At 36.7% G+C, this 22,328-nt stretch overlaps 1 protein-coding gene across 4 annotated transcripts; it reads right to left on the bottom strand.

Moving 5' to 3' along the window:
- Positions 1-323: 323 nt before the first annotated feature.
- On the bottom strand, positions 324-22,069 carry LOC132204807 (homeotic protein Sex combs reduced-like). 4 transcript variants are annotated; one of them, XM_059633595.1, is made up of 3 exons: positions 21,343-22,069; positions 2,634-2,846; positions 324-1,030 (listed from the first exon to the last, which is right to left on the bottom strand). In XM_059633595.1, the coding sequence occupies exons 1-3, from the start codon at positions 21,998-22,000 to the stop codon at positions 933-935; spliced, it is 969 nt and encodes a 322-aa protein (XP_059489578.1). In that variant the 5' UTR covers positions 22,001-22,069; the 3' UTR covers positions 324-932. The 4 variants fall into 4 exon arrangements, with proteins under 4 accessions (XP_059489578.1, XP_059489596.1, XP_059489569.1 ...); XM_059633613.1 differs by having other exon boundaries at positions 21,352-22,069; XM_059633586.1 differs by having other exon boundaries at positions 324-2,846.
- Between the last annotated feature and the right edge of the window lie 259 nt (positions 22,070-22,328).

The following is a 22,328-nucleotide window of genomic DNA, read 5'->3' as shown; positions in this document are numbered from 1 at the left end:
ATACTTAATTACTTGCAGTGAAAACCATGGCACTCGCTTTGTCACTTTTTGAATTAGATGAATAACCTCAAATTGATTTTGTGAATTTCTCAATACAGGCTGCAGTTGGAATAGTCAGAAATTTTGTCCCTTTTATACTTCTTCAATAACTTTCTCAGAACTATGGTAAAAAATTTAAATAGTTCAAAGGGCTACTCGAGATTATATTTTTTTAATTAAGTTTAATGAATTTTATTTACCATTTTAAATCTGTGAATATAAATTATACGCAACTTCTTGCGTTATTCTGTAAGAATTTTGAATAAATATTCCATTTCTCAATACTCTTATATTAATCTGAACCTTTACTAGAAGAAATAAGTATTTTTCCATAAGAAAGTGTGTATACAATGATCAAAGGGACTTGCAATGCGCGTCTTTTTCTGTCATTAATCATTATTACCAACTACATATCACGATAATAATATTGTAGTGAATATATTATTAACAATTCAAAAGTTGCCACATGCACACAACACCGCACTTAAGAATGTAACAAAAATTACAAAACAATTATAGAGAGTCAATGCTTGAGACAAATCCCTGTTTAGTTCCGCATTTGAAATTGCTGCGAAGATAAATCCTCTACTTATAAATTACTTTTATACAAATAATGATAAAAAAAAAAATCATACACAGTATTTACACAAATAAACTCGAATAATATATGCTTGCGTGTACGAAATATCACTTGAAAAATAATAATCAATCATAACAACAATTAATTACATACTAAAAGTCATCATCACAACCGCACAAGTATATTTTTTGCGAGTCCCGAGAAAGTAGTGGAATTGAGAGAGGTGCCAGGCTGCTCAGGCCCAGCTGTTAAAGTCCCTGGTCTGATGGTGCAGGTACCCCGAGTACGTCATCGGGGCCCCGGAAGCCCCGTGCTAGCCGTAGGGGCCGCCGCAAGCGTACAGGCCCCGGTGCATTGAGGGGCCCATTTGGTAGCACATGGCCTCGTCCTGCAGCGAGGCGAGATGCATGTCTGCAACACACACCAAAGCTCTGCTCACACCTCCACCATTGATTTTTGCAAGGGTAGCAAACACACGCACACAAAATCAAGCAGAGTGTTCATAGTTAATATAGTATACAACTACTCGTATACACGTTAATTTGCGTTCAATAATAAAAATTAAAAGAGTCAACTCGTTGAGATCACAAAGCATTGTTCTGTATTCTAAATTTCAATAATTGTTATCAAGTTGAGGGATATTCAAAAGTAATTAGCATTATCTGAAGACGAATTGCATTATATTAAATAAGGTTAAGTCTTCAAGTTTTTAGAACTGAGAAATTAAATTGGAAATAAAATTCAAAGGCATAGAAATAATTTAAAAATTATGATTTTTTTTTAAAATTATTAATTGATTTGAAATTTGTAAATAATTTATTTAAATGTCCCTCAGTAAATCTACTTTGAGATGCCTGTTTTTTTGTATATTTAATGCAACATGCGTCAGGCATGCACATATTTACACTTGCTTAAAAATAATTCATCATGCTTCTTAATTACTCATTATTGTAATTTAAGTATTTTTTAGGTAAAAATGCTAAACTGCAGCAGCTCAGAGTTGATTGAGTCACAACGTTGAAAGGTTTAATCAATTTTGAGAGTTATTATAGACGTTCTATCATTCCTCAATAGCAGCCATTAATTGAAATACTCACAGGCATTTTCAAAACAAATTATTAACGGCGTACTATGAAAGTGAAGGATAATTTATTCTCATGCGATTTTTCGTTTCGACAGAAACAACTACAAGTTACAAACAAGTCATGCGCAAATTCTTTTTTCCACTGGCAGCAGCACTACAAGTATATTATGCATTTATCTGCATTCTACTTGACGACAATGCTCTCAGTAACATGGTTTGGTGGTTAATTAGCATTAATGTTATTTAGCTATTCTTTTCCCTGTGTGAATCCGAATTTGCTTTGCTCACTTTGCACACATTTTTCTAAAGTGATAGGTTTTCAAATTATTTTATGTATCAAGAGCGCATGAGATAAAACTAGTCTGTCTTTTTTCTATATAAAAGTTGTCATCAGGGCGCAATGTATAATTTTAATTTGAGAGATTAAATACAAATTTTGCGATTCTTAATCTAACGTCCTCATTAGCTGACCAAAAATATTCAAGGAGTTAATCCGAATGGCACAACAGTAAATGGAGGAATTTTTACATACATCTCCCAAAACAGAAAAGCTCACAATCGGCACTGTCTCAAAATCACTCAGTCTATTATGTAATTTAACCGATCAACAATTTAAGGGACCTCGCCGGTTGCGTTGCTTGCAGGGTGGACACAAATCTAAACTTTATTACACATTGGCGGCGAAATTCAGCCCAATAAAAAAATGAAAGAGTGCTTTAATAATATTAAATGTACTTCTTGAATGAGAATTAGTCAACTAACTGTACAGGCTGTCTATTTACAGGCGCCTCGCACGCACCAGGGCCTAGTACTGGCTATAGTCCTGCTGTCAGCACCGCGTGTCGCCCTGGAAGTGTGCAAAGTGCGCCAGGTGATGGTGGGAAGGGGGCAGGAAATGGGCCGGCATTTGGTACGGAACGATATTCATACTGGCCATCTTGTGCTCCTTTTTCCACTTCATCCGCCTGTTCTGGAACCAAATCTTGATCTGGCGTTCCGTCAAGCAGAGTGCGTGAGCGATCTCGATGCGTCGCCGCCGCGTCAGGTAGCGGTTGAAGTGGAACTCTTTTTCCAGCTCCAGCGTCTGGTAGCGCGTGTATGACGTCCGTTGTCGCTTTGTCTCGCCGTTAGCATTCACAGTGCCTGAAACATTTAAAGCCAAATTTTAGTTTGAGGTATTCAATTCAAAAGAGGCTGAATAAAAAAAGCATGCAGACTATTTCTAATTTAAAATACAAAATTGCAAGTTCCTAATTGAGAGATGTTACAAAAATTATAATCTTTGCTAAATTTGTCACTGAAGTAACAAATAAGATGGAACAATTTATTGCAAGTTTTCCCCATAATCATTATTTTTAATATTCTTGAGAATAATAGTGAAATTTTATGTATTATATTATCTTATATTATAGAAAAAAATTAAAACAATTGTTTCAGCATTTTTGTTTATAATATAATTTTAAAATCGTTTCTGGAAAAGGCCATTGAACCCAACTTCTTGAAAATACGATGTCCTTGTCTACAATTCTTCTAAATTTAGAAAAAACAATTTGTCAAAGTGGGCAAACAAAGCTAGAGTTGCATTGACACCCAGAAAGAGCGCGCAAAATAGGACAATCCCTTTTATTTTATTCTTTTGCACGTCCCTAGGGCGCTGTTCAAAAGATACAAACCCCAACAAACAACTGCATTCAAAGGATTGACATTTCTTTATTTTTCCTGATACGCACATTTCAGAATGCTCATTGTTATCACAGTGTGGACGGTATACTGCATTCAAGCTTTGGGAAAAGGCTGCGCGCCTTTTGATTTCAAAAGCGCAGAGTTTGTGAGTGAAAGTCTTGGAAACAATAAAAAAAGTTGCCCAGCACTCGCACACGGAAAGCATTGCGAGAAGAAAAAACAGCCTTGAGAGTGCATTTTTAACCCTTTCCGAGTGTGACAGTGAAAAATTTAGTCGCGCAGCTAGACGGCCACGCCGATGTGTGTTGTTGCTTTTGATATTGACTGTTGGTGCAGTAATTAATACCATGGCGATTAGTTACACCCTCTGTGACACACGCGCGTTTGCCACTTGTGCCATTGCACAGCCCACACACTGACTGAGCCCTTCGTTTGCTTTCTATTTTATTTTATTGGGTTTGTTTGCAAGTTTCCGTCTAACAGCATTTATCTGCAACCTATATATTGGATAGACAAAATATGTATGTAAAAGAGATATTCTTTAATAATTTCCTCACATCGATCATAGCCGGAGTTAAAATTAATACCAAATTACTATTTTCCATCAAATTTCCCAACTATTTTATTTTGTTTTACAATTGATTGTTCTGACTTGTTTGGAGAACAATAAATACATTGAATTAAATTTTAAAAGCAAATATAAAATAATTGTGTATGAACACAAAATGTACGTGTTAATTATAATGCTTTGAACATGCTCATGCAGAAATGAAATAAACTGGTTAAAATAATTTTTTATGTAAAAATTTATAATATTTATTCCCTAATATTCTATAGTTTTTTCGTTATCTCGTGCAGGTAGGAAAGCATGAAAAAAGGCAACACAATCATAACAGTTGATAATCAAACTTTGTGTTCTTTAAAAAATATTGATTTGATTTGAGTCATCAGCAGCAAAAAGAATTGAAATTATAAATTCATTAAATTTATTCTCTCGCAAAAATAAAAATAGAATTAAAAACGGCGCATGAATAATTTAAACTATATAAAAACAAGGTATAATTGTTATTTATTTTAGAAAATAAGAAATTTTCTATATAAATAATGGTCTAATACATTTATTTCCCTGCAAATTTGCTGCGGGTGTAAAAATATTATAAAAATAATCATTTTAAGTCCTAAACAAAATTATACATCAGATGATATTACGGCATAAATTTATCATCAATTCCAAATTCATGTAATCAAATATATCTTGGCGCCCAGAAGAAACATTTTGCCGATTTTTTAACAACTTACATTATATAAGGCGCTGGTATAAAAAAGGCCTAACCATGGCCAATGTTTTAATGACGTCACTGATTGTGAATAATTTGATTGATGGTTTAATAGAGAACACCTGCACATTTTTATCTCGGTGAAATGAAAAAAAAAACCAAATGCAATTTGCGTAAAATTGGAAACAAATAATATGTATGAGTTTTTGGAGTCCTTGTTGAACTAAATTAATTAATTACCTAACTCCAATTAAATTAATCATCTTTCTTAAAACTACCGCAAAAGTTCCCTAATGAACCGCCAATCATTCAACAATCGTCTTGTTCTTTAGACAACACAACACTGCATGAATCGTTATTTTTTTAATTAAAAAGTAAATTATATGGCAGTATATTAAAAAAAAATAAATAAATAATTATAAACCAGCATGTGAAACGGGAGACATAACAGATGATTTTTACAAAGAAAGATCTTGGTCATTAATCAAAATTATTATTTAGGTGGGCATCAAATGTACATATTTATTTATTTTTCTGCAAAAAACAATCGTTTTGGATTCAGAATTTTTTGCAAGGAAACTGAAGGATCATCGTTGTGCAAAAATGGAATTATTCATGGCTCTCGCACACTCAAGCAGAGATGAGCTAAGTTTGGGGCGAAATGCGCGGGTGTTTGTCTTTCGGAGGGTTTGCTATGATGTGGTCCAGTGGCTGCTGCTAGCGTGTCTCGCTTGATGGACAGGTGGGCGTGCGGACGGCCTGCAGAGCACCTCCTCAAGCATGGCGCAGACATCGGGCAACAGCTGCTGCGGCCTTTTTTACACCAACGACGCCACCAGCACACTCGGCAGCGCCAGCTCGAGAGCAAATTCCACCCACGAGGTCATGGGGTCACAAGAATGACTAGGAATGAATATTGCTTGCTCTGCATAATGTGCGAATTATTTTTCAAATAGAGCTTATGAGTGGCCAATGTTTTAAATGAAGCATATTAATATGCAATTTTTTTATGATTTGCTTAATAAGTCTGAAGTATTATAATCAAAAAATTTTTTATCCTCCAGAGAGCTTAGAGTGAAATAAATCTCTAAAATCTCTTAACTTTGTTACACGTTTTTGCTTTCATTGTGACCTTTTAAGCTTTTAAACTGGACATCATTCGTGTTATTTTTGAAATTCAATATTGTATGTCACTGGTGCTCGTGAAGTTTCAAATTTCATGGAAAACTTCGTATTTGCCAACTGACTGTGAAAAGCTCGCGACTGACACTCTCTGCTTGTGGAGTCTGGCGAGGGCGGCCAATTTCACAGGAAATGCCACTTTTGTGCGAGCATGCCCGGAGGACAATTCAGAGTGGCGCTGTCAAGCTTGCTGGCCCGACATTTTTGAAGACAGCATGCACATTGCCACTTTGTAATTGATATCACTTTCAGTTTTCGCCGCTGCCTTCCAGCAGATCAAAAATGCTTAAAGTTGCAAGTTAGTCAAACTTTTCAATGGAAAAACTTAGAAAATAAAATAAATTTAGCAGATTCTAATCGCATAAATAATTATTCACTATGATTATTTATTGTTAATAATATTAGAAAAAAATTTCAATTTTGATTTTTTATTCAGAGTGCCAATAAAAATCTGAAACCGTGTGATGGATGCCGCGGATTGTGATCCCAGAGGTGGGGCTCCTCATTCAGTTCAGGCGAGTGTCACTCACTATACAATAATATCCAATTTCATTTCACCCCACCCATTTGACGTGCGGCATCACCTTTATGCAGCACAAGCCAGGAATACCACTTTTTGAATAGCAGCCAATGAGTATTGTAAGCAGAGTTTGTATTGTTTATTTAAAATGAAAGAAAGATTATTAATGGGCGTCTAAAATAAATGGAGATCAGTTGGTCCCGCGAGACTCGGCGACTGTAGCGAGTCGCCTAGCTCGATTTTAAGCCGGCTCCGAGTCTTTGCTTTGCTGTGGCCGGTGGCGCACTTCATAAATTCACTTGTTTCAACCTCACTTTGTCCACTAGACTAATTAATTACCCGCTAATTTGTTCGGCTTTGCCCGCCAACGCTTCATTTGCATACAATAATATTTTCTTTGTTCCCTCTGGTGCGCTGACCTTTGCCTTTCCTTGTTTTGCTTGAGACTTGATGTAAATTTTCTGGTGGGCGGCCTGAATAAAATTTTTGATAGGTAACATCTCTATCATGTAAGATGCACTGAATGTTATTTTTTTATAGATAAATATCAGAATTAACGACGAATAATCTTTTTTTATTAGAACTCATTCCCAATAAGATAATAAAAACATTATTTTAAAAAGAAGTAAAATTTCTATGAACAAAATTTTGAATGGCGGGCTTGGAGTGGAAATATAAAAAAGTTTTGGTTTTTCCGCCATAATCAAGAGTTCAAAGCCCCTCCTACTCGTCGCGGCGGCAAAAGTACAATTAGAAAGAATAATTGGTGGAATTGCATTTTTACGAAGAGCTATTTCGACCTTAATCTTGATCACAGAAATGTAAATGAAATGAGGGAATAAAAATTCTGAGCCGCTTTTAACGAGCAAAATATTGTGTTTTAATTGCAGCCTAATTTCGTTCCCACATGCACGCGAGTTGACATTTTCGCGTGTTAATTACCAAAAAACAAAGCCACCGCCAGGGCCATGCGGCTTTTTTTTCATGCGTGATCTGCAGAGTCGAAAATGAACCTGGCAGTCGAGGGCACGCAGTATACAAAAGCATATGTGCGGCCCGGTATAAAAAAATTACATATTAACCAGCAGCGTGTACGTGTATAGAAAAGTAAGGCGGCGTTGCATACATTTGGTGACGCCAGCATCGGAAAGTCATTAGGCCGACTGTTGGGCTGTTTTGTCGGTTGACACCCCGTCACTCAGACCAGTCAGTCGGTCTTATCGCGCCGCTCTGATATATAATAAATGGACCGCCCATCTCCACGCAAGCGGATTCGGATTATAAGCTATGCGCATGCTGGCCGCCCATTTTTTATAATGCTGCCGGTAATTTCGGACACAATCGCGCCCTATCGCTTTTTTAAACTGCTCACCCATGCATTATTATTCGACCCGGTGGCTGCTGCCGCATGGCCGCTCGAGCCCCATTATGTACTATTTAATATACATGATTCTAATTTAAGTGCTTTTTTATGGCCGCTGATAAAGTTGTTTCAAAATATTATACTCGGTGCAATTTATTATCTCCTTTTGAATAATGTGGTGAATGTCAATTGCTTTGTAAAATAAAAAATTCTGATGACTTTCAAAAATATACATAAGATCCTGTAATATTCAAATTTCTTTTTTATATAAATACAGCTTTTATTACACATACATTGAAAACTATTCAATATCAAAGATATTTAATTTTTTTTAGACTAACGTTTGCTTGGAAAAAGTAAAAAACTTGATTGGCCTTTGCCATGATCTATTCTATTAATAAAGAAATTCCTCGAAGGCCTCCACTTTAAATATTGACAGAGGTTGCAATCGATTTATTGAAAACAATTTTTTGTGTGCTGCAAAATAATTGATCGCCTATTGCAATGCATAGGGATTGCTGGAACGCTGTAAGTTATGTTTATGCATTCACACGAATTGACTTCCTATCTGTTTCTCTTTGAAGATAAAATTATTCAACCTGCACAGCTTGGGGCAACACATTAAAATTCGAATTGATTTTCAATGGGTCAATAAATGCTAATGCTATTCCAAGCCGCGGCTAGAAAAACAAAACAATCTCTTGGTGCCTCGTGCATGTGTCACCGGACTGTGGTATAAAAAATACATGCGATCCGCGTGTACAGTATGATAGAAAAGGGCATAGCTTGTATAATACAAAAGCCCGCGCGTTTTTCGTGATGACACACATATATAAGAACAGCGCTCTAATGGTATTTTGAATTTTTATTTTTAAAGCAGCGAGCCGAGTAGCTGTGCCTTTGATATGGCAGGGTGACAGACAGGAAAGCTAGAGAGGCTGCCGCTGACTTTGTGACACGCATCTAGAAGTCGCCGACTTCTCTTACAACGCGACGAAACACTCTTGGAATATCTTTTTAATAAATTTTGCCCGGCGCAGCAGCAGCTCCGCGTGCAGTTTTTCGCGCCTCGAGTGTGCACATTTTATTTAATATAAAACGAGCGGGCGAAAAAACAGCAGCGCAGGGCGAGAAACATGCAAATGTCACCGTCCTTCAAAACACACCCAGCCGACCGACTAAGCTGAATTAGCGTTGCAATGTTTTAATTTTACACTTTGGCCGCGGCCCTCATTTTTCGCCACCGGCGGGACTTGAGCTGAAAGCTCTAGAGTTTCAGCTATCTCGTTAAAACTCTTCATCAAAGAGCGAAAGAGTGTGTGCTGAGTAGGGACTGGCCAAAGTCTCTTAACTGTTGAAAGCCCCTTTTGAGGACAGAAATTAAAACACACCAAACTTTTATAATTACTTTTAAAATATATTTTTAATTTGAAGAAAGAAATAGCTAAATTTAAATTTTCTATAGTATACTAAAAAATTTTATCTTGAAATTATTTTATTGGTAAAATATTTAATGGAAATATTATTATTTACAAGTTTTCTTCAACGAGGTCTCACATTTATACTAAAATTTGTAAATATTCACTAAAGCATCAGTTGAATTAATGGATTGGTGGCATTTGTGCTGGTAATTATAGTTTACATAGTTTTAAAATATGAAAACTCTTTAAAATTTTAATTCATTTGAAAGCAATGATGTTTTAACATTCATAGCTCTCCGTCAGGCCACTTCGGAATTCATCGCAGAAACCTGTGTGCCTGCGATGCGCAGTCTGCGAATGAATAAATTCAGCCAAAGGCCACACGCAGCACATTAATGTGTAAAACTCTCATACAACTGCTTGTGAGGGAAAGATATGCGATCTAAAATTTAAAAATTGGCCGCGATGACGAGACGAGTACATTTATAGTGTGTGGTGAATATTTAAAGGAAGGCGAGTGTGTGACGCCATAAAACAATCGCAGCTTGGCATTTCACAGCCGTCTCATCTCGGGCAGATATTACTCGAAAAGTTTTAGGAGAGAGCGAGATTGTGTCGCGCATGTCTTTCAAATTGTTGACAGCTTCCTCTACAGCTATGATCTCTTCTCGCTGTATCTTATTATCAGCTCGCAGCCACTCAAGAGACAACGCGCAGACATTTCTGAAAGCAGCCCACGGTTCCAACAATTGAATCAAACTAACGACAAGCCAGGACGTCCAAATTCAATTAATCAGCCTAAAGGGCACATATGCACACGTAACTTCTTTTCTCTACTCTCGCGCGCCTCGGAGTTTTCGAGAGCGCGCGCCGCGAGAAGGTAAAAAATGTGCGTGGAATTATCGACTGGCATGTGATTGACAGACCGCAGCACCTTTCGACTAAAGTTCTCGCTGCTTAAGAGAAGATAAAAGCGAGGAGGATTGCCATAAAATTTATCGAAAAGCTAAATAGCTTGGCAAATGATTATGATGAATTTACGCGTCAGATTGCCACTCATCACTTCAATGTCATATTATTGTGGGAAGAGTACTGCCGGTTTACAGGAAAAAAATTAATATCTGGTTTTGGTTTGAATGGCAGTGAGTGATTCAAACTTAGTTATAATAAAACATTACAAGGAATTTAATTTAAATTTATATGATTGCTGTTCATTACAACGAATTTGATTGGATTGTTTTGAAATTAAAATTTTTTCAATTTAAAATATATTCAAAGAAATTAGTATAAAAGCGGAACTCTAAACATATATGAGATTTATGATTTTACCTTCCCAATAAGTTACATCTGTTGCCTGGAAATTTACTAGCTGACCAATATATTTACCAATAACCTACTATTTACCTGTTAAGAAAAATTGAGAACACAAATATGGAAAATTGAATGAAATCATATGTTATTATGTAAAATAAAAGCAACCGAAAAAATTAAGCTGATATAGGCAGAAAATTAAATTATTTTTATAATAAATAATTGAATTTGAAAACTAATAAATAAGTAAATTCATTTTAAACTGCATCAGGGGCAATGCAACGCCTACGTCACTTCTGTAGCGCCAGTTGCATAACCAGAAACGCGTCTGTTTTTTTTTTATTAATATTCCCTTTTAAATTATCCTCTTATAATTACTTTATTGAGTATGTACCAAGTTCAAACTGTTGAGTATGATTTTGCCAAGAGGAAAAGGGGCGAGCAATTAGAGTGTGTATCGCGGGCCCTAATTTCTAGCAATGGGAGCAGTGCGGGGCATTCCTGGCGCGCGAGTGCTTTCAATTAGCCACGCCATCGCATTCACATCCTTCACTCATGGACGTGGAACTCTGACGCGGCGGTAAAAATATATACATATACATGGCAGCTTGTGTGCGCGGTGAATATTGAGCGTTAGTTAGGATCAGCATTCATGCACTCGCTGGCATTCTACAGTCATTCAAGAAAGAGACTGTCAGACAGCGCAGGCAGCTCTCTCGGGCAACACCAAAGCTGTCAAATATAACCTTACCCTCCTTACAAACAACACTCGTTATCCTCTCAAAGCATCAATTTATTAAGGATTATCTCGGCCGGAGGAGCCGTTTGCGGAGGAGGAGGAGTTGTGCACTCCCTTTTTGCACTGAGCCACTGCAGTCATGCTTGTTTTACGTTTGGGAACAATTTGGTTGGTTGGATTATTTTTTTTCTCAGAATTTTAATTTTTTTTTTCAAATAACAATAAAAAAATACCAGAAATTGAAAAATTTGTAAAACTTTTGTGTGGCTGTTAGACCGAAGGTGGTTGATATTTAAATGTTGATCATCATTAATCATTCTAAATTCTATTTTTTTTGCGCTTGCAGACGTAAAGTTTCAGCTATTTATTTAGGACCCATGCTGCCGTATCACAAAAATTCAACGCCAAAGTGCAAAAAGTGAGACGATTTCGGCTTCAAGTCGAGTGATGAATGAACCGCCGAGCACACATTGGCAAAGATCAAATATTTGCCACGCTCAGAATGAAAATAAAACTTGAGGCTTCATATTTATTAAACGGGCAGGATAGGCATCTGAAGCACTCTCTCACATTTAATGTAACTGACGCTCATGTTGTGAGAGAGCGGCGGGTTCACGGATAAATATATTCACATCTTTGATTAATGATCTGCAGGAACCTACACCAACCTAACTGTGAGATGCACACACAAAAGAGTATCACGGTCAAACACACGCTCGCCGCCGCGGCTGTATTAATTCCGGCATATTTTCATTCCACGCACGCGGCACCAATATACCATATATTAATTGAATTCAACAAAGCATTCCAATCAAGGATCATTTTCACAACGAGAGGACAAAACTTGTTTACTTTTTGTGCATTGGCATTTTGGAGTGGTCACTTTGTTGCCATTATTGCCGTCCAATCAGTTGCGCTAAGCTGAATTGGGTGATATTTCTCTGTTTACTATTTTTATTTCTTTCTTTTTTAATTCTTCCTTTACGATTTGTTTTTTACTTAATTTTTTCTACCCCTATCCAAGTTTCTCAGTCGTATAAAATTATTCAAAGGATTTTTGGTGTTTAAAAAATATAATTTTGATTTAAGTTCAAAAAATTTTCATTTCAAATTACAACAGTTGAAACTTCAATTGAAAGCTTTCAAAAAATTACATTTATATTTCAAAGCTTATGACCACATTTCAAATTAATTCAAAATTTGTTATCCAAAGCTATTTTACAATGCAGGAATTCATGTCCCTTATTATTCCAGACGTTTTTGCGATTTACATGAAAATAAGTCGTTTGCCGGAAAAATTTCGCAGCAAAAGAGCGAGGAGGGACTGCACGGCGCGTATTGCCGATTCAAGTCATGTTGCGTCAGGTGATGTTGAGGAGTAATTTCTCATGGGTGGCACCCAAATCGCATCAAAACCATGCGGATAATTGGCTCGTATATATTCACGAGTCGCGCTCGAAATGACACATTCTGCGTCTGGAAATTTATTGTGTGAGAAACAGGCACTTTGTGACCAGAATTGAAAGCGGACCCAATAAATTAGCGCGCTCGCACTTGCCAGGTGATGCGGAGAAATATAATAAAAAAATAAACGTTTTCAGATCCTCAGAACGAGTGAAAATTGTGTTTTGTGTTTGGTGACAAATTGATGGTGCCGGGATGAGTCTCTCGTTTTTATTGCACTTTTATCTGGAGGCCGCATCTCTGCCGGTGTCAAAAGTCTGTTTTGATCAGTCATAATCTTTTCTTAGGTTTGACCTGACAAATGACTTGGCAAATATTTCAGGTATACAACAATGAGCAATATGGCTGCGCATCACTCCAAGATGTACACTAGTGGCCCCATTTTTAAGAAATGGACAAAAATGTAATGTATTTCCATTTTAACTAAATTTTTCATTTTTTATGTTCATCTTTTTTGTGGGCTTTTGAAGAAAATGTGAGCCTCTTAATCAACTTGTTTTTTTTCCTGCATAAAAATCATATTTTCCAGTACACAACAATGCATGAAATAAAGCAGACTATGCACACAAGACCACCGGCCTCTCTGAAGTGACGATGAGCGTTAAATCTCGTTCACAATGTGACGCTTTTGAAGTCGTTTTCCATTTTGGCCCCTCGCATGACTTTGCGTTTTCGGCCTGATTGAGCCAATCCTAAGCAGACTGGCTGCCACCATATTATGCTCGGTGATTAGCACCATTGTCACTGTGTTGGTCTGGTTCGCTTTGAAGTTACAGGCATCCTAAATGCACTACACCAGGTAATTTATTAGGTGTTATGTTAAGTGTGTGCTTATTCTTAATTATACCTAAGCGGGAGCGGGGTGAGAATCCTCTTAGTATCAATGAGAAACAATAAATTTACAAAAAAATATTTTTCTGCAATGACCAATAATATAGAGGCAAAAATGTTTCCATTTAGTTCTTTAAAGTTTAAAGTTCATAATATATTTAATTTTTACATAACTGTTTCTAAACTAGAAGTTATGTATAGATCTTTTCTGTTATAGTTTTTTTTTTCAAATTTATTCAATGCTAAAATAATGATATAATATTTTTTCCATAAATTTAATATTAATATAATATATTTATTTAAAAATATTCAACAGTTCAAAATTTCTTTGCTTTCCCAATTTCATAATTTTTTATTCATCTATAGTGATTATAGGCTTGTAATATTCAGGATCACTTTAAAATAGGTACTATTTTAAATTTGGGAAATTTTCGCCCTCAATTAAAATTGTTTAATATCACAACAGGAATTTTCTAACTTTTTTTATACCGGCTTTGTCTTAAATATCTTGCTGCCTCTGAACGAAATTCCACATCAAGGCGATTAGTCATAGTACTAATTAAACTATATGTTTAATAAAAAGTTGCCGTCTTCAATAAAATACTGATGCAATAGTATAAAATATTTATAATAAGTAATTTTTATAATTATAATTAAAATAATTATTAAAAGTTAAGACAACTATAAAAAAAATTATTTTTACAAAACAATAAATTTAATAAAATGTTATAGAAGAAAAAGGCAGTGCAGTAACGTGATGTACATAGTAAAACATTTTTAAAGAGTTTTTTGGAGGAAGTAGCTTATGAGACGCCTGTGCATGTGATGCCTGCTGGTAGAGTTTGGGAATGTGAGGTTTTTTGCGAGGAGACGTCAGCAAGTGGCTGACATAATTTTTATTGCTGCTGCATTCCTCTGACTTGTCATAATGGATGGCAGGAATTCGATTCCCATTGTGGTCATGCTAATTTCCCTTTGTTCTTCCCTGCTTGCCGGGCATTTGTGCGAGCGGGTAGAGAGTCGACGGCACAAAAACGATTATATTCTAATCAAAACGCAAACTTGACAGGCCGCGTCTCTGCGATGTTGTATGCAAAGCCACAAGCTTTTGGAAAAGAGGAGCAGCAGTTTATCCACTGAAAATTAATTTTCCAAGAGCGTGAAATCAGTGGTGGTCATCGTTTATATCTTTATCAAATTGGCCACACAAGAAGAATTATTTCCGGTGCTGATTTGTAAGTAATTTTTCTAACAAGCCGCTAAAAATTTATCGACCTGAACAAAAAATTATTCGTTTTTTTGCTCCTGCGGATTGGCATTTGTGTGTTTTTGTGCAAGCGCCGGTGGTGCAAAGGGTGCGTTGAGAACTTGATGGCGTATGTGTGCTGCTTTTCATTTAAAATGCGATGGGGTGGCAGCCGTCGCGCTGATTTTACATTAATCAAATACGCCTGAACGGGCCACACAATTCACACACATTTTAAATGAAACGCGTCAGCAGAGCATTGCACGCTTCCATTCACATTTACCGCCGCCCGTCAGCGAACACGGCCTGGGGTATGTGCTGAACAATTCCTATTCGCTTTTCTCAATGATTTTATTCACTAATACAAATAGAATTAGACGTGTATTTATGATTTAAATTTAAGAAGTACTAGATTTTGATGACGCACTGAGATTATTCAGAAGATTAATTTGCTAAAAAAGTTTAGTTTAAAATTTGAGGAATCATTGGTTAAATGTTTATAAGATTTTCAAAATATTTATATTAGTTATGTAAAAAATCTGTTATAAAAACAGAAAAAAAACCAACTGAAGTTTTTTATTGCAATTTATATAATTTGAATACGCAGTTAAAAAAAATTATGTACACAACCTACGATTCTAATGTGATTCTACGATAATTTAAATTTATGACCAAAATTAAAAAAAATCAAGTGTGTATTTTTTTATTTTAAATTTTTTGTGTAGAGTTGTGTCATGTTTGTTTTGTATTTTGGGAGTAAAAAAATAATATTGTTGATTAAATAAATTATAAAAAAAGCATTTTTATACGTTAAACCTATTTAAATATTTTTATTGTTATGTAACAAAATAAAGTAATTTTTTCTGTTATTTTATGGCATGAACTAAAATTTGAAAAGGTTTGCATTATCAAAACAAAATTATGATAAAAACCTTTTTAAATAAATTCATAATCTGTGCAATATTTAGATTAATAAAATCCAAGTTCTCATGGAAAAATAAATACTTGAAACACTTGAACCTAAAGTTTGAGCTTCATTTCGGAGTCTCTCACAAAAGCAGAGAAACAAACCTGCTCCCGATTTCCATTGTGTGCTGATTCGCATCTTGCCATTTTCGAATACGAGAGACAAGCATAAAAAGCAGCGGAGAGTGCGTTTTTTGGGCACTGCTGATTGAGTCGTCATTGTCTGCGAGCGAGTGTAAAAACAATGGCCATGTGTAATTCAGGCAGGGGTGGCTCACTCACGATTCAAGACGCACTCCATCTTGCCGCGCGCGTGGTTATTTATGGCATCAAAGGTTACAAGATGAGCCTCATCATCTCTAGCAGTGAGAGTCTATTTTGAAAATAAACGCACAAAAAATATATACACACACCCCACAGATATATATGCGCGCGTAGATTTTTATATAAGACGCGCAGCAAGAGAGCGCGCGGCGAGAAAAAGATATTATAGAAAAGTGCGTATCAAGAGCGACCGACGACCCCCTCCCCGCGGCATTTAATTTATTTACGACTGCTCGCCTTACCAACGGGAAATTGAAAAAAAATTATTGCATGCAGTGGAGGATTTATGGGGCAATGATTTTGAAGAGTTTTTGACCCCACATGTACGAGGTCTGCACGTGGAATTTGAAACAGATTAACATGTGTTCCGAATATTGATGTCTAAATAAAATTTATTGCTTTGAAGTAAAAGGATCTTTTTAGAGAAAACTTGAATATTGTGAAAAAAAATTACTAAATAACTGTTACAGAAAAATAATTGTTTTAGCAATGGTCAAATTTCACCGACAAAATTGGCAAAAAAATTAATTTTGCAAAACCGGAATTTTTCTTTGAAAATATTGTCTAATTGCCTAATTTTACCACTTGTATTGCAGCTGCGGTCTGGTCAGGTTAAGCAAGGTGCGAACATTCATACGAGCGTGAATCACTTTCAATAATAAGCGGCTTTGTCGCTGAATATTAAAATTTACGAGCGTATCTCGCCCGCGTGAAATGCACTCGTTTATACAAGCTCAATGCAAAAATGATTGCGCTTTTGACTTGCAGGGGGGCATTTGTGTGTTGGCGCGTCCGGAGGGCACCTGATTGTGGCCCATTCGTTTAAGTCACTGGCTGGAACTCCTGAATTACCTGCGAGCGAAGAACGAGCCGCGAATGGCGTTGCCATCACTATGATATAATTTATGAGATGGTACACATCGAGAAGTATTTATTGCTTGTGCAGGAAGCCGCGCGAGTCGCAGGAGACCGCCGCTGTCATATTATAATTAAATGATTCTTTATGATAATGATAATGATTTAAGGCTGTGCAGCACGCGGAATTCGAAAAAGCATACAAAACTCCACAAGAGTCTGAGTTTGCTAAGCCGATTATCTCTTTTTTTTTGCTTCTGACCGAGTGGTACTAATATTAAAGGCTGAGGAGAGAATGAGAGGGCATTAATGAAATGGGAAGAGAGATAATCATCGTAATTATGTAACCGCCAGTTGTGTGAATAACGATACTCCGCGTGGGCACTTGAAACTTGTATCGATGAAATACAATTTGTTCCAGCATCTTAATTAAGACTGTGAGTTATTGGCAAAAAATTAAATGCTCATCGGAGAAAATATAAAATTAATTTGCAATAAAATAGAGGATAAATGGAAAAAAATGTTGTTTTTATCAATATTTATTTACTTACTTGACCTCCATTACTTTATTTGTCAAAATTGAAAGTGAGATAATTAATGAACATGCACAACTGCTACATACTATTTTATAGTTGCAAATTTTTATAGTGTAAAAAAACTTTTAGACAATATTTGAAGGAAAAAAATATTCCCATTGTTCTGGAGATTTTTGTAAATCAAACAGAGCCAAAAATATTGGAGCTGTTAATGATATTTCCGCACAGCTCATATAAGGCGGTGACATTAAATTTGCGACGAAAAGTTTCTGCATAATAATTGCATTTTTATCATACAATAACATTTGTGATAATTTTTAAAATAAATTATAAGCTATTTTAGGCGAAACAGTGAAATAGGTGGAAGTGGAAATTTGCAATTATTTCCTCAATTTATACTTTTGTTATTTAATTCAACTGCTTTTGGTATCAGGAAGGTTTGTGAAAAAATTCTTTATTTTTTGCAGTTTGAAAATAAAAGGTTGTAGCCACTCTATTAGTTGCAAAAGTTGATTCTTCATCAAATTAGGTGATTCTAGAACCAAAATTTCATTGAAAAAGATATTATGTTGGGCTTTAAAGTGAGTAAAATTATATTTTATTTTCAGGATATAAAAGGTTTTTCTCTTGATTGAAATAGAATTTATTTTTGATATTAATGAAATTAAAAATAAAATTTTAAGATTTTGCAAGTTAACAAAGTAACACACAACAATGATTCTTGGATTTGTGTTGTGTGAATAGTCATGAAATAAATCAAAAGATTTGGGAGCAATTGGCCGTGAACGTGAGTCTTCACGCGCGCTCCTCCCTACAACTTCATTCTTTTGGGTTTGTGTACAAGCCGGCGGGTTAATTTAGAGTCTTTTGTTTTAAATTGAGTAGATCACACCTGCCAATAAATCTCGCGGCAATCAGCAAGAAGCGGCCGCCGGTCTTGTGGAATGCTCGTGCATAAAATTGAAGTCCGCACGCGGCGGTGGCACGTCTCTCGGGAAATTGAGGCACGGCCGCAAATAAACATGAAATAAATTCTCATCGCACACGAAACAATGCCCGGAATTTCACTTTTGTTTTTCGCCGAGAAAAAACAAAGAAGAAGAGAAAAGAAGGGTGTTGCTGCGAAAAAAAAATAACATAAAAGACGGAGAGGCTCACGCGCGTCCTCGCGTCTTTTTATATATTTTTCCCGCACGGTGTTTTCTTTTGCATGTCTTCCCAATTTCTTAAAGCCCCGCTGGGCGACCGTTCGTTTATTTTTAAAGTTTACCTACATCAGGCCGGCGCTTATAATAAATTAAAAATGAAAGCAGCTGAGAGCAGAAGAGTACAGAAGGGATTTCCGAGGGACAATCTTTGCCTTTCTTTTCTCTCTCGGCGCCCTTTTGCCAGTCAGCACGTTTCGGCCGCTGCGGCAAACCAAATATTATTATTCTCGGCCCGCCAAGTGGAAAAATTGAGTGCTTCCTATTTGCTCACCGCGGGTTTAATTACGCCCGCGGTGAGCAATTCCGCGCGAGTTGATGTCTTTTTAATTGGTCGCTTAATTAAACGGGCCATTTTGAACGGCAGGCGGATTTCATATGTACCTTTTTCAAGCTCGCAACAGGATATAAAATAGACGCTTTTGAAATTTGTTTATGGTCACTTGTTTTTTGTTGATGAGTTTTTTCTTGAATCCAAAATTATATGAATTAGAAATTAAATTTTTTATGTAATGATAACGCTGATTAGTTGTTTAATATTTTCTCCCATGATGCAGAGTAATGAGAATTGGGTTTAAAATTTTCAAGTCCACTCCATTAAAACCTCCAACCATTAAAATTGGTATGGAAGAATTTAATGTTAAAATTTGCATGACTTGCTCATTTAATCTGGAAATTTTTGCAAGTTGACGTTGACAAATGATGGAAACCTGGGACGTTTTAAAGGCCTTTTCCTCTCTGGTTTTCCCTTTAGTGCAAAGCTCTGATTTTAATTTATATCAGTTGCAAAATTTTTATAATTTAGAAGCAGTCATATATGTATAAGTGAAAATAATTGTTATTTTAAATTGATTTAAAAATTAATTCAGCTCTTTTCAGCCAGCTACCCACAAAAATAATTTGAACCATTTTGATAAATTTTATATAATTTTCTTGGTATTGCCATCTTAAATTTTCAATTTGAATTGTTACCAAATTTATAATGCTTTGGCTCCGAACTTTGGTGTGATGCAAATTAGCAAAAATTCCTGAACGACGGCAGTTGATCGCGGGGCCTGGTGAGGCTTGAGCGACTGGGCGACGGTGAATGCATTGAGCGCCAAAGCAGCTCTGTCTGGCCCCGCAGTAAAAAAGGCTGCCGAGTTTGATTTATGGTCGCGGGGCGAATCTCGCAACCACTTTTCTTTTCATCCCCCCAACAGAACAGACAAAATCCGTGGCCCTCTTTATTGAGTGCAAAGCATCTCGCCGCTGCTGTGTGTTTTATTTTCGGCACTCACTCGCCGGCGCACACCTGTTTTTATTTTATTGGCGCGATAATTGCTGTAATTGATACAAACTAGTGCGCGCGCGGCGTCTAAGTGCTCTTTAATGGCCCTCGTGTTTTATGGCTCACTAAACCGGCCTCCCGATTAATTTGCGACTATACGCACTTGACACGTGATACACAATTTTAATTGCGCGACTGGTATTTTTTTATTTGAATATTTAATTTTAATATATATATTATTTTATTTGGAACTCATTTGAGTACAACTTCAATGTAACTTAAAAAATTTTACAAAGCAATTTTCAATGTGGTGCGCGACAAAATAAATTTAATTTTAATAGTCTGTATATTTTTAATAATTTAGCAAAATTTATACTTACGTAAACATAAAATTCTGGACCGCTGTTCTTAATTTTTTGTTCTCAATGAACGTATATATGCCGTGTAAAATATTATTAGTAAATATATTTTTTAATTAAAATATTGATTGCATTTTAACTGATTAAATCAAGAATTTGCTTTATGAATAAATGCTATAAAATTTATTTGAATTTCTTCTTCTTAACGTATTGTTAAGATATATATATATATAGATATTAAGCTCAATTTGGATAATTTTTTCTTCTATGTAAAAATGTTTGGCATAATATATCAATCGAAAATTTCTTATTGGATATAATTGCAGAAGAATATTATAATACACTTAAAATTTGTTTTTGTTATGAAATTAAGGACTTGACTATTTTTATATTTCATTTTCTCACTTTCAAATTTAACTTTTTTATATGGCATTATATTACATATTGAGATAATTTCTTTATATATGCGAAATAAAACTGTCCATGCTTTTATTCATAATTAATCAACGTTCAACTTCTTCTCTCATCTGACAAAGAATTACTTATAAATTATTAATCATGACTGAATTTAAATTGGCAAAGCAGAATATATTTAATAATTTCAAACCCAGTATTATTAAATTGTTAAATATATATGACTAACTACCTTCTCGGCAAGACATTATATAATTAAATTTACTAGAAATATTCATATCAGAAAAAATAAAAGCGTTTAATGAAATAAATACAAAATAATTTTTCTATAAGAAAATTATATTATTTTTAAATATAATAGAACCAAACTATTAAAAATAAATTATTTGTTAGTTTTCTATATATTAAAATGCTTAAGATATTACTAATAACGCAATATCTGTATTGTACCTCTAGAAAAAATCTGAGCCTCCTTTTTTACTGAAATTTTCCACCATCGTTCATTCAACTTTCCCTGGCAATTTAATATTACACCGTTTTACAAAAAACCTTACAAAATCTAAACAACCAAATAAGCAAAATTTCATCGACCATAAAATACTCACTACCAACTACAAATCTACAACAAACTAATTAAAACTAAAAATTGAGAATAAGCTGTTTGATAACATACGGAACTCACTTTGGCCAAGGTGCACCCTCTTCATCCAGGGGTAGATGTGCGGCGGGTTGCCACTGCTTTTGCCTCCAGAGCCTGAGTTGTTGTTGGAGGCGGTGGAGGAAGCCGAGCTTTGCTGGCCGGGGGCGGCCGAGGCTGCCGTCGAAGGATCCGTCGGACTCCTGCTGGTCTGAGGGTTGGGGGTGGTGCCAGAACTGGTGCTCAGGTCCTGCGGCGAGGAGGCCGTCGAGTCGGCGTACTTGCACGAGCTGACAGGGGTGGCCGACGGGGGCGTCGGAGCCCCCGGGGATGTGTTGCTCTGGAGACTGGTGGCGGCCGTCAGCCGCTGATGGGCCGCCGCGGCGGCCAACTGTGGGTTGTATTCGGCCGCGGTGCCACCCTGCGTCAGCGAAGGGTGCGTCTGGGGGGTGGAGGCGGCTGCGGGGGCGTAGGGGCCGTAATGCGGCGACACCTGGGGCGAGTAGCAGTTGGCCGCCCCCGGGTAGCCGCCGCCGTAGTAGTCCTGATTGGCGGCCGCGTGAACGGCGGCCACGGCAGCCAGGGCCGTCTGATCCTGCGGGCCGGCGGCGCTTGACGTGGCCGCCGCCGCTCTCTGCTGCTGGCCGCCTCCATAGCAGTTGGCCAGCGAGTTGACGAACTGGTAGGAACTCATGGTGCTGCGGATCCACGTGGACCCCGCGCTGCTGCTGCACACACCACGGAGAGCATGCACCGAGTGATTGAGCAGTGGGTTTTTGACTGAGAGAGTGAGGGCTGGGGGCCGGCCCGGCCGTCGGGCGGTCGCAGCCGCAGGGTGGAGGGGACCGGGAGGGGCACGCAGGGGAGGCGCCGCCGCCGTCGTCGTTCAAGGGTTAATCCCACGGAAGACTCCTCGTACTCATCTCCTTGTTTACCGAATTATTGCTTGTTTTATTTTGCAACTAGAAAATTAGAATAAATAAATTGAGGAAATATCGTAAAAAATAGTCATACTCGAGTTA

Source organism: Neocloeon triangulifer, unplaced genomic scaffold (genome assembly GCF_031216515.1).
Source record: "Neocloeon triangulifer isolate White Clay Creek 2 clone unplaced genomic scaffold, ASM3121651v1 ptg000002l, whole genome shotgun sequence".
NCBI lineage: Eukaryota > Metazoa > Arthropoda > Insecta > Ephemeroptera > Baetidae > Neocloeon > Neocloeon triangulifer.
The sequence above is the reverse complement of the archived record's forward strand: the minus strand, read 5'-3'. Positions and strand labels throughout refer to the sequence as shown.

What these genes read in the sequence shown, in the direction of transcription:
- LOC132204807 (XM_059633586.1), bottom strand. Translation starts at nt 22,000, where the DNA reads ATGAGTTCCTACCAGTTCGTCAACTCGCTGGCCAACTGCTATGGAGGC. An exon ending in CCTTGGCCAAAGTGAGTTCC is followed by an intron (nt 2,847 to 21,342) that starts GTATGTTATCAA and finishes TAAATGTTTCAG; the next exon opens with GCACTGTGAATGCTAACGGC.